The sequence below is a fragment of the Elephas maximus genome, chromosome 5, assembly GCF_024166365.1.
Source record: "Elephas maximus indicus isolate mEleMax1 chromosome 5, mEleMax1 primary haplotype, whole genome shotgun sequence".
In the NCBI taxonomy this organism is placed as follows: domain Eukaryota; kingdom Metazoa; phylum Chordata; class Mammalia; order Proboscidea; family Elephantidae; genus Elephas; species Elephas maximus.
The window spans coordinates 5,280,484-5,292,799 of NC_064823.1; the positions used below are offsets into that span (position 1 = coordinate 5,280,484).

General features: G+C 37.5%; 1 protein-coding gene across 1 annotated transcript in view; it reads left to right on the forward strand.

Annotated features, from left to right (window-relative positions):
• The window catches only part of SLC7A11 (solute carrier family 7 member 11), a 90,810-nt gene that overhangs the window by 63,916 nt on the left and 14,578 nt on the right, over window positions 1–12,316 (forward strand). Inside the window, exon 7 of the mRNA XM_049885274.1 lies at window positions 10,756–10,879. Coding sequence (XP_049741231.1) covers window positions 10,756–10,879 — 124 coding nt within the window. The remainder of the gene's footprint in view (window positions 1–10,755; window positions 10,880–12,316) is intronic.

Consider the following 12,316-nt stretch of genomic DNA (forward strand, 5'->3'; position numbering starts at 1 on the left):
TGAAATTCAGATGAGTTTAAAAATTATTTTTTTCAGTAAACTTTCAATAGAAGCTTAAGGTATAAAATAAAGTGACTTGTGAAGACATTTTATAAAATTCTGTGACAGTGTGGTTCTTGGATACCTGCCCTGATCTGCAGCTAGCCTCTTCAGAATCCAGAAGAGTGGACTGATTACTTATCTTTTGAACGATCTTCTGTAGTGATCAATTCTTTTAGCCAGGCCAAAACTTGGATGTTGTGGTGATGGAAGGTGCTTTAATTGGCTGGTATACCTGGTTGAGGAGACAATCATAATCTTTAAAACAGAGGAAAGGAGGTTGGAAAGTTGGCATTCTTTTGCTCCTCTGAAAGAATGAGGAAAAGGCAGAACTTTTCTTGGGATGCTGTGTTAAACCAGCTCTGGTACGTGAGCAAGTAATCAAATGAGCCTGCAAGGAACTCTGTTAAACTTTCTTTATAGATTAGCTTTATTTATTGAGATGGCTGAATAATGACCTTTTAAATGGAAGGGACTTCATTTTTTATTTACACTCTCCTCTCTTCAACTAATGAGGAAGTTTAAGCCCAGAGACATCCAATGATCTCATGTGTCCTAACTGGTGATTGGTGGAACCGTGACTGGACCCAGCCTCCATAGTGGAGTCTAGAGATTTTTGCAAGATTCTATGAAGTCAAGTTAAAATGAGTATCAAAGGCAAAATACCAAAGATAAGATATCACTAAAAGACAACTTACAGTTAGAATGATTTTTTCTTGGTTATAGGAATTTGGGGAATGGAGCTTTAAGAAAGTATGGAAAAGAGGGGAAATCAAGGGATAGGTGAACGTATGTAATACTTTTGTTTCCTTTAGACAGGTAGTCCCTGAAGCATTGAACAGTGTACTTAGCTTGAGAAAATTCTCTCTAGGGAAAAGTTTGCCTGTAAGTCTTTGTGGTCTAAGAAATGGCATTAATAAATTAAAAAATGAATGCACAAAAGCTTATTTTTTGAAAGCTTTAACTTTGAGCTAAAAGGTAAAAGATCATAAAATTTCTGTTTCTACCGGGAATATGAATCTTTGTAAATGGACAGCTTGAGGAGAGAAGAGGTAGGGCTTGCAGGAGTTTCTACCATTCTGTGATCCTCTGTGACTTTTCAGAGAGCTGCCAACGATTCCAATCATGAGTCTTCATCTTTACTTTCTTGACATTGGCATATTATTTCTCTGAAGCTGCAGGGTGCTTAGTCCATCAACTTGATTTCTTCTCAGCGCCACCTTTCTCCCCTGCTCCATTAATATTCCATGTCATGTCCTCTGAGGCCCTGCCATCTTGATTTACCATTTAGACTAAGCCAGGCCATAGCTATTGGATCCTCTATCACTTTTCTCCTTTTCCTACTAAGAATTTTTTCTTTGCTTACTTTAAGAATATAAATAAAGGTTTGTGGCAGTGAAAACATATTTTCAATTTTGTAGGGTCAAATTTCATATATGTACCTATTATTCATTAATATGTAGGGACTTTATATAATAAATATACGGGCACTTTATATAATAAAATCAAAGGATATATTTTTAAACTATAGTTTTAGATGTCAAAATTGGGTCCGAAAAAATGTTCCAAAAACATAATTTCACGTGTAGCATCTAGATTATTGATTTTAAAACTTATTTTTAAGCACTGGAACACTTCAGTTGTCGGGAAGAATATCAATAATAAAACAAATAAAAGAGGACTGATTTGGTTGAAGTGAGTGAGAACTGGGTAATCTAAAATCCTATCGACTGTCCACCTTCCATTCCTGTTCCGTGAGCACACAAGTTGAAAGCCAGTTATCTACTTGACTACCACATGTAAAATTAATATGATTACAAATAATTAATTTACCACTGTTGATTTCAGTCTTTCAAAATTTATTGAGACTTGCTTTGTGACCTAACATAAGGTCTGTCCTGGAGAATGAGCCATGTGCACTAGAGAAGGATGTATATTGTATAGTTGTTGGGTGGAGTGTTCTATGTAAATTTGTTAGGTCTAGTTAGTTTATAAATATAGCACTGTTCAAATCTTCAGTTTGTTTATTGATCTTCTTTCTAGGTGTTCTGTCCATCATGGAAAGTAGTAAATTGAAGTCTCCAACTATTATTACGGCTGTAGTGTAGTGCAGCCAGAATGCTCCTTAGAAGCAAGTATGGTGAGACTATGTCTCACATACTTTAGACATGTTATCAGGAGGGACCAGTCCCTGGAAAAGGACATCATGCTTGGTAAAGTAGAGGGTCATCAAAAAAGAGTAAGACCTTCAAGGAGATGGATTAACATGGTGGCTGCAACAGTGGGCTCAAGCATAACCATGATTGTCAGGATGGCGCAGGACTGGGTAGTATTTCATTCTGTTGTACGTAGAGTCACTATGAGCTGGAACCAACTCGATGGCATGTAACAACAATAGTATGTTCCTGTTCCCCTTTGCCTGCCTTTTCAGGGTTCTTATAGGGTTGAGTACAGATACCTAGTTGCTTTTCTTGGTGGTTGTTTGGGAATGGTCAGAATCTTATACCTGCTCATGCTGCCATCTTCCTAGCATTCACTTTGGATATACTTATTTTTATATTGTATTATCTTAGCATAAAAGTATAGTTATTTTGCATTACATTGTCTTATTATGTGTCTCCAAGGACACACATCCTTGGGGACACATAATAAGACACAAGGGACAACTGTGCTTTGATTTTTGTTGGATGGGTGGCAATCATCAGAAGTATAGGAGATTTTATATACCAGAATAGCATACAATGGGGTCTTATCTTTGCTATGTTTCTGAAAACTTTGAATAATAATTCATTTTTCTCTAGCCTAGCTGTTTCAAATATTAATCAATTTTTATTTCTATTTGTCATTCTGAAAATTATTTTTAGAGTTTTGTATCATACACTGAGGTTTTATGAAACAGTACTGTCTAGACTAAAGCTTAATGAAGACCCATTTTATATCTTAAATAAAGTAATTAACTGAAAGCTACCAAAAAAAATAAATAAAAGCCTTGGTATAATGGAACCTTTCATTCTACTACTAATTAGGGTAAAGCCAATTTCTTTAAGAAACAAACCACAATATTCCAATGACTTTAAACAATCAAAAGTTTACTTTTGAAATTATGCAGCAGTCTATTGTCAGTGACCCAGACTGTTTCCATAGTGTGGCTTAACCACCCTATAGCTCTTCGGCAACTACCTGTCAGTCAGGACAAAAGGGCTAAGAAGGCAACCCACTTCTTACCCACCTTGACCTTCAGTTCACACATCTGCTTATTTTCTATAGGCAAAAACCTGGTCCCACCTAGCTACACAAGAGTTTCAGAAATGTGGCTTCTGTCTGGATAACTGCTTCTCAGAAGCAACTTACATTTTGGAAAGGCGAGTACAGATTTTTGAAGGGGAGTTGTCTCAGCCATAATTCTGAACCTGAGGAACTCTGTTATAAAAATGATTCTCTGAGATGTTGCTTTATCTTAGTGTGTTTTAGAGTGAATCTTGGGGGAAAATAATAAAATTATAACAGGTATGTGATGCAGTGGTTAAGAGTTTGGCTGCTAAACAAAAGGTTGGGAGTTCAAATCCACCAGCTGCTCCTTGGAAATCCTATGGGGCAGTTCTACTCTGTCCTATAGGGTCGCTATGGGTTGGAACTGACTCGATGGCACATAACAACAACAATATATTGTAAGAATAATAAAACAAAACAAGAATTGAGCTTTAGTGTGAAATTTAATTACTATTAAAAATACTTTGTTGCCTTAGTTATTTAAACCGATTTTGTTTTGTGTACTAGAACTTTCCTACTCATATGTTTGTGTTTATCCATGATAAATATGAATAACTGTAATAGACCTCAAAGACACACTCTAAATCTTTAAAAAATGAGAAAAAATGATACACAGAGTATGCAAAGTTTTTGAGTTTATATGGAATGCAAGCAAATGGAAATTTACTTCCAAGTTACGTTATGTTGAATAATTTTATTTAGCCATGAATTTAGTCTATGAGTGGGATACGAAATACAGTACTTTAAAGGATAAAAATGTTTATACTTCTGCTTCTGAATGCTTATTGCCCTATTTTTCTCTGTTCGAAGTTTTCATTTTAGTTCATTTTTCTATGTGGTTTTGCTACACTCTCTTCCTTCCTTTATGCATCCATGTCCATTTTCCCACGAGCCTCTTTCAGCCCTGCAGTCTTTTAATCTGTGTCTGTTCATTTCTTGCATCTCTCTACAGGTCTGTCTGTCGTCTATTTTTGTTTATGGAGTTCTTCATCTGTGGACAATGGAGAATGGTGAGATTTAGAGTAGACATAGGTGGTATAGAAATTTTAAATGTCTCAGTGAGAACATCCATAGCCTTGCCATGGTACGGTAAGAAGCAGAGGACAGCTGTTTAATGCCTGAATTCAGTGGGACCACTTTGTACATTTATGTGACAATATGCTTGTCATGCCGCTGTGTTCAGTTTTGGCCCAGCATGTGTCACTATGTTAGAATATGAACCATGGACTTTTAAGACTGTTCATAAATACTTTAATGGAATATACTCTTCCTCTTGCTATGTTTTTTTTTTTTTTCCTTCAATGACAATCCAGCTACTTGCTGTGCCTCCTCAAGTGTGTTTCTTTTATAACATTTTTAATAGCCTGATATTCATAGTGGATAACTAGGGATATAATGATAGCATTGAATGACAATGAGGCAAAATCACTATAAACATACAAAGAAATTTGTATGATTCTAGTCATCTGCACTGTAATTGTTTCAAGTCTGGAAAACTATCTGGAAGACTTACTTGTAAATCAATCCTGCTAAAAATTTCAGAAGTCATGTGGAAAGATAGGACAGTTACATGTCTAGGGGTCTCTGGAGAGTTTGATATGAGCAGGAGTCAGAGAAAGTATGTAAGATTGTACAGAAGAAAAATCATATAAATAAAAATATAGATGAATGTCCTTTGAGATATTTTATATATGTACATATATATGTATGCATATAAGTATGTCTGCTGTATATCATTGAAGTGAGAGGGGTGGAATAAAAGTAACTATAAGAGTAATAAAATAGAGTAGTTCTGAAATAAATAAATGTATCCAAAAGAGAGAAACAAAAGCAATTTCTGATCATATCTACAAAAAATCTCTTAGGGTTTCTATAAGGTCACTAGAAAGAAAAGTGAAACAAATATGACTGCAAAATAAATACTTGGAATCAGAAGGTACTGACTGTAATTGTGAATACTTCTTTTGAGGTGAATCACCATGAAAAACCCAGTATTTGCATATATGAATAAATAGTCCCCAGCCAGCTAACAGTACAACAGCAACAAAAAATACCTTGGAATATACCTGGTTTTCATTTTGCTTTTCATGTTTCATATCTATAGAAGTTTGCCATTTTGTTGCCCTTCTTAATTCCACCTTTTTTCCTCTCTTTCTTTTTCTGAATGCCATATGTGGTTAAGTGCCATTGAGTCAGTTCAGACTTGCAATGATCCTAGGTATAACAGAACAAAACGTTGCCTGGACCTGTGCAATCATCACCATCGTTACTGTCTGAGCCCATTGTTGCAGCCACTATTATCAGTCCATCCTGTTAAGGATCTCCCTCTTTTTCACCAACTCTCTACTTTAACAAGCATGATGTCCTTCTTCAGGGACTGATCCTTCCTGATGACATGTCCAAAGTGTGTAAGGTGAAGTCTTTCCATTCTCTCTTCTAAGGAGCGTTCTGGCTGTACTTCTTCCAAGACAGATTTTTTCCCTCTTCTGGCAGTCCATGGTATGTTCGATATTCTTCACCAACACTGTACTTCAAAGGCATCTTCTTTGCATGCCTATGAGGTGATTGAAAATACCATGGTTTAGGTCAGGCGCACCTTAGCTTCAAAATGACATCTTTGTTTTGTAACCAAATAGGCTTGTTAAAATAATACTCATTTTTAAAATAGAAAATGTAAAGCATCAGGCGCCTCCCTTAGAAGACTCCAGAGTACTCTAAGGTAGCTTTTAACAAAACTGACTGTCATGCCCAGTTCCATGGCGCAAAGACAGCTTTAAGTGCCCAAGAATCATCGCATTCTGTGGTCCCCATGCGTGCATTCAGCTCAGCAATAGGAGGCCAATTTTGCTTCACACAAATCTCAGAAGATTTTTTTTCAGGTTGTAAAATAATCTCGGGATACCCTGAAAATTCAAGTGGATTACAGAATTACTCATGTGGTATGAATATCAGAAATCTCTCTACTCTTCAGTGTTCCTTGGCTCTCTAGAGAATCAAGCTAGGTTTAATCATTCTGTTTTCACAGCCAGGGTCACTTGCCAAAAGGAAGCGTTGGAAACATGTTGGATGTATGTCTGTTATACAGTCAGAAAGCATATTCAGAAAATGCATCTTACTCTGCGTTATTATAAGTTTATTTGTGGTGGCTGTTAAGTACAGAGAAAAATATCCTTGGCTTAAAATATGTCACATTCTAATAATCAACCTTCTAATATTTATATCATTTTCATAAAATATGATACATGCTTGTAAGCATGTACGGATTCTAGGGAACTTGTGCCTAGTGTTATAGAGATAGGCACACAGCAGCTGTGATGTCCTGATAAGGCTGTATCATGAATGTGGGACTTAGAGCTGGAAGATTCAGGGTTCCAGTTTCAGCCCATTACTTTTGTGACCTTGGGCATGTAATCTAACCTACTTGAGCCGTGGTTTCTTTGTCTGTCAGATGGAGATATTACGACTTATTTCAATGGTTTGTTGTGAATTTTGTTTGTTATTTATTCATATTCTATCTCTTTTGACAAAGGACTGAAATGACATACATACTTGTTGAAGTTGAAATGTGCTTGCCAGCGCTTTGTAAATTATGCAAATATAAGCCACTAGCCACCACTATAGGACCCATTTGAATTCCTAGGGAGGGCTATCTATTTGAAGGAAAGTGATTCTAAACACATGTCCCAGAGACTTCCATTTAATAATTTCAAATGTAACAAATATTTATGCATGTGTGACATAGAATGGCTATAGGTGCCAATTTAAAATAAGATTATAAGGAACGATGACAATCCAAGACTTTCTAGATTGAAGACCATTTGCTAACTAATACAAATATCAGACTCTCACACACTAGCACTTGCACATTAATTAAAAAGAAAGTATATATAGTGAGGAAAAGCTCTTAGGGGTAAGTAGTTTTTTTTTTTTTTTAAATAAATTTGCATTTTGGTAATCATAACAACCGTACAAAATTTTAGAAAGAGTAGAGCTCCTACGTATGAGTCATTTTTATTTGGCCTAAAGACAATGCTTGCTGCTCTTAGGATGTGTGGATACCTCACAAGAGGCTTTGAAATATCAGTCACCCACGCTTCCTTCCTCCAATTCCTTTTATAATCGTGTGCTGTATGCCTTGCTCTTGGGTTACTAACTGTGCTTATCTACCCTTTGCATCTAAAGCCTCCAAAAGGATTGCTCTGGCAAGGCCTAATAGCTTTTATCGGCTCACCCAGTGGCTCTTATGCTTTGATGTTTGAAACTCGGGACTTAACCATGTGGCGCCAAGCCCTTCTGAACAGGTCAACTGCTCTCTGTAACTGATGGCTGATGCCAAAAGAGCCTCAAGACTCTGGCCCTCCCTTTTGCAAGTAGAATGGAACCTATGGGCAGAAGCTAAAGGCTATTCTGCCATGCCCCCTCCAATTCCCAAGGCATAGTTTTACCTGATTTTAGAGAAATTACTGGTGTGTTGTGAATTGCAACAAGGTTAGACCCTTTCTTCTTTGTCCTGTTTTTTAAACTCCTCTGTATGTTCCCCCCCCTGCCCCACCAATATCTGTGTAGTATAAGGGAACCCTAGTGGCTCAGTGGTTAACCACTCAGCTGCTAACCAAAAGGTCAGTGGTTCAAACCCATCAGCTGCTCCACAGGAGAAAGATGTGGCAGGCTGCTTCAATAAAGATTTACAGCCTTGGAAAACCCTGTGGGACAGTTCTACTCTGTCCTATAGGATTGCTATGAGTTGAAATTGACTCAATGGCAATCATTTGGGTATTTGTCCTGTAGTTGAAATTGTTAACAGTCTGTTTCTGCTTACCTGACAAGCATGCTTAATTCCCCCCTTTTCTGAAATAAATTATCTAAAGAAATTTAGATAAGAAACTTAGAAGCCTATCTCTTCTTTTAAATTAAAAAAGAAAAAATTCAATTACTTTCTAAACAGTGACACAATTTGAAAACTTTCAGTTGACATTATAGTTCATGCTATACAGATAAATGATCATGAAATAAATTTCCCCTCTATAGAAGATGAAACTACATTGTCAGTAAATAGATGGAAAATGCGGTCTTGATAAGAACTTCCCAAAAGGTATTGTGTTCAACAATATGATTTCCCTAAAATTAATAGTTGAGGTTTAGAGAGCTGTATCAAGGGGAGACTAGTTTGATGGTTAAGTGCCCTGACCTCAAGGTATAATACATATGGAGTTGAATTCTAGGGTTTCCATTTACCTGCTGTGTATCCTTGAATAGTAATTTAAACTCTCTAGAACTCCATTTCCTCCTATATAAAATGATGATGATGATACCTAGCTTACAGGGTTTTCCAAGGATAAAATGAGGCACATATGTAAAGTGCCTGATAAAATGTTGGGTACATTGCAGCCACCTAGTCAATGGCAGCAGCTGCTGCTGTTTTTGTTACTGATAAGCTGAGAAAGAAGGGAAACTAACCTGGAAGGATCCCTTCTGATGAAATCAACTTAGGGAAAAATCACCTTTGGAAAGACCCTAATCTCCAGTCAGAAAATAGGCAGGGAAGACTGACTTAAAAGGACGTGACCAAGGTACTGAATTCTATGCTAGGAGCCCAGTCCCACAATTCAGACTTGTTTCCCGCTGTTGTGTTGCCACTAATCATAAAGTATGACAGTACTACCTGTCCTGGACAGGTTACTTCACTGAACTTAACAGTGAGACACCTCACTTTTCATTAATGGAAACTTGGAATCTTTACATATTCTAATCCTAATCCTGTGCCTCTCTGTCTCTTTCTCTCTCCTCCACAGAAAGAATTTAACACCCCCTTTGGGGATATTATAAAATCTGAAAGGATTAGAGTTTAAAATAATACAGTAAGTGGTTGACAAGCTGCATAGATGTACACTTTCATTCTCTCTCTTTCTTATCCCATTGCATTTCTATACAGCCTTTCTTTCAAAGAAGCAGAATTCCTCTTTAATTTGCTTAATGCCATTCACTCCTTCGTATTTCATTGGTCCAGTGATTTCCTTTATTTCAACCTAGCGTTTATCAACCTTGCAAATAGCAATGCATGTCATGGTGTTAACAGAAAATTCCATAGGACCCTTCTCACACTGAGGAAGGGAAACATCCACTACTTTCGTATTAGGATGCCAGGCTTTAGAGGTCAGTGTGTTTCCCTATCAAGACTAAGGCTTTGGGATCAGGAGAGTGTCAGGCCCCAAGCAGCATAAAGAATGGCAGTTGCTGACTGGCTAGGCTTGCCTGTTCTCAACAGGGGATATTTCTTTCAGCATAATGAGCTGGGACTCAGTGTGCTGAACACACCCAGCTTGGGTAGTGAGGCAGGCTGTGCCTTTTTTTTTTTTTTCCTGGACCTGAACTGCATTTTTGTCTTTGAAGAAATTATACTGAGGTCTTTATTAGTGGCACCCAGCAGGGTTAAGGCTCCGTGAGGGCTGATGAGCACTGTGGCTAAAAAAACCTTCAGCCTTTGTGCAGGGAGCTGAAGGTTTAAGTTGCCTGAACTGGAAAGAGTCTGAAGAGGTGATTATGTTAAGCAAGTAAGGTGTATCAGTAACATGGAATCAAATTATTGGGGTCAATAACTTCCTGTCGTTTCCAGTGCATTAAATGAAGACATAGCAGTGCATTTGTGCTGGGTACTTCTTGATGCCATGTAGTGTCAGCACTGTCCGGTCGTCTGTACTTCACAGCGTATCACCTCTAATTTCATGGGATTATCGGCGCTGTTGCTTTATTAGGGACTCATGATCTTGACCTTCCTTTGAACTTGCAGCAGAGCAATGCAAACTCATTATTGTGAGCCCTTCTGTGCTTTTTGTATCATATACAAAAGTATTATGACCTTCATTGAGACAGGTAGATATATTCTGCTCTCATGCTTCCAAAGATGTGCACATATTTGCTGGTGAGGGCAGTCACTGAAGGGGAAAACGCTGGGTGTGAAACACATTTTGAGGACTTTTGTTAGAAGGGAGTCGAGGCACGGAGGGATTACATAGGACAGTGGTTCTCGAAGTGTGATCCCCTGGCCAGCGGCACCAGAGTCTCGGGGAACTTGTTATGCAAATCCCGCTGAATCAGAACCTCTGAGGTGGGGCTCAGCAATCTATGTTTTAACAAGCCTTCCAGGTGATTCTGATTAAAACTAAAGTTTGAGAAACACTGCTCTAAAATTATTGAGACCAAGATCCATATGTTTTTGTGATACAGCCATAGACAAGATAGAAGAGGTATCCGCCCACATGGACCTTATTAAATTACAAAGAAATATGGGGTACTTCACCCCGATGAAGTATTAATACATATACAACAGAGCCTATAATTATCATAAGTCACATTATGTTCTTTATTTGAATTAGCCTCTTATCTTCCTTGGTTTTGGAGAATGACTAACAAAAGAAGACTAGTAAGTGACTCCTTTGTTCATTTCAGAACCGTCCCCCTTGCCATATGTATATCGATGGCCATCGTCACCGCTGGCTATGTGCTGACAAACGTGGCCTACTTTACAACCATTAGTGCTGAAGAGCTGTTGCTTTCAAATGCGGTGGCAGTGGTAAGTCCAAGTTGGGAAAATGCCAATATGAAAGTAGGTCAATGAGTTGATGCAATTGTATAATAGTCCTTCCAGCAGAAAGGGTTTTGAAATTTAGTAATCTTTTCTTGACTTGAATAATAATGAATATTTAAAAAATTAGAACTCACCTTGCCTTATCCCCATTGAACTGATGCAGCTAAAATCCTATATGATTTCCCTGTATGGTTCATTCCATTTACAACATTCCACATATACATGCTTGGAAATCTATCAAGGCCTGTTGGTAGTAGGCATTATCTTCCAAGATGTCTTAAAGGAAAAGTGGGCAATTACAAGATCTAAATGAATACATTTTTTTGGTATGCAAATTACAATTTATTCTGTATTCTTTCTGCTAACAAACTTTTGAAATCTTAACTTAAAATCCTTTTTCTGAGGTAACACTTAAGAATTTCTAGGTCGATCATATATATTTGCTTTTTCTAACATACCCTTTTGAATACTAGTTCTGGGATATTCATGAATTTGGAAAATACTGGGTTATTCAAAGTCAAACAGATGTCATTGTTGTAGCACTTCTCAGAATCCTCAAGATGCTAACGTGTACTTTAACTCCCTAAGAGGTGGATAGACAGAATTTTATAGTGTTTTTCAATATTTATTTGACTCTAGGAATCTCTTTGCCTCCCAAAGGGGATAAAACCTCTTTCCCCAAAGATTCTGTTATGGGAACATTATTCTGTGAAACATACTTTTATTTTGTATGAAAACTTAGCTAGTAAGAGAACATTCATTTGTGACCTCATAACAATGACGGGTAAAAAATTAATTTCTCAACCTGGATGTCAGTTCCTTTAAAAATAGGCAGTATTACCTCATATCAGCAACATCCACAGGGAACACATTATCCCATTTTGTGTGAACCTACGAACGAGTTCACTGTATTAGAAGAGAATTTGCTCACTGCTGTGAGTCTGACCAGACAATCAAACATCCAGACCTTTCTGATGTCGGGTCAGTCATCTCATCTTACCAGACAAAGGGCAGCACTTCTTTTGTGCATAACGCAGTCCATTAATTGCATAGCATCAACTGTGTCAAGGACAGCTAAGGAATCCTACATATATTTTGGAAAAATACATCTGTCATAAAAATGTGCAATGCAGCATATACTATGACATAGTGGGAAATTTCAGAAATTTGATCTCTCTTTTCTGTTTTCTGTGGTTCCATTTTCTCGGGCTGACGTTAGTGTTCTTGCCGTTTTATAGGACACCACAGTATGTACAAGGAGGTGCGGAGAGGGAGGCAGTGACACAATCAACAGGGATTCAGCTAGTATGACTTTTCTGGGGAAACGATTTCAGAGCTGCTCCTATATATGATAGAAGTGATTAAGTCGTCAACTGTTTCCCCCCACTTTTCAGGTCTTAACAGTGGGTTTGGTGTATGAAA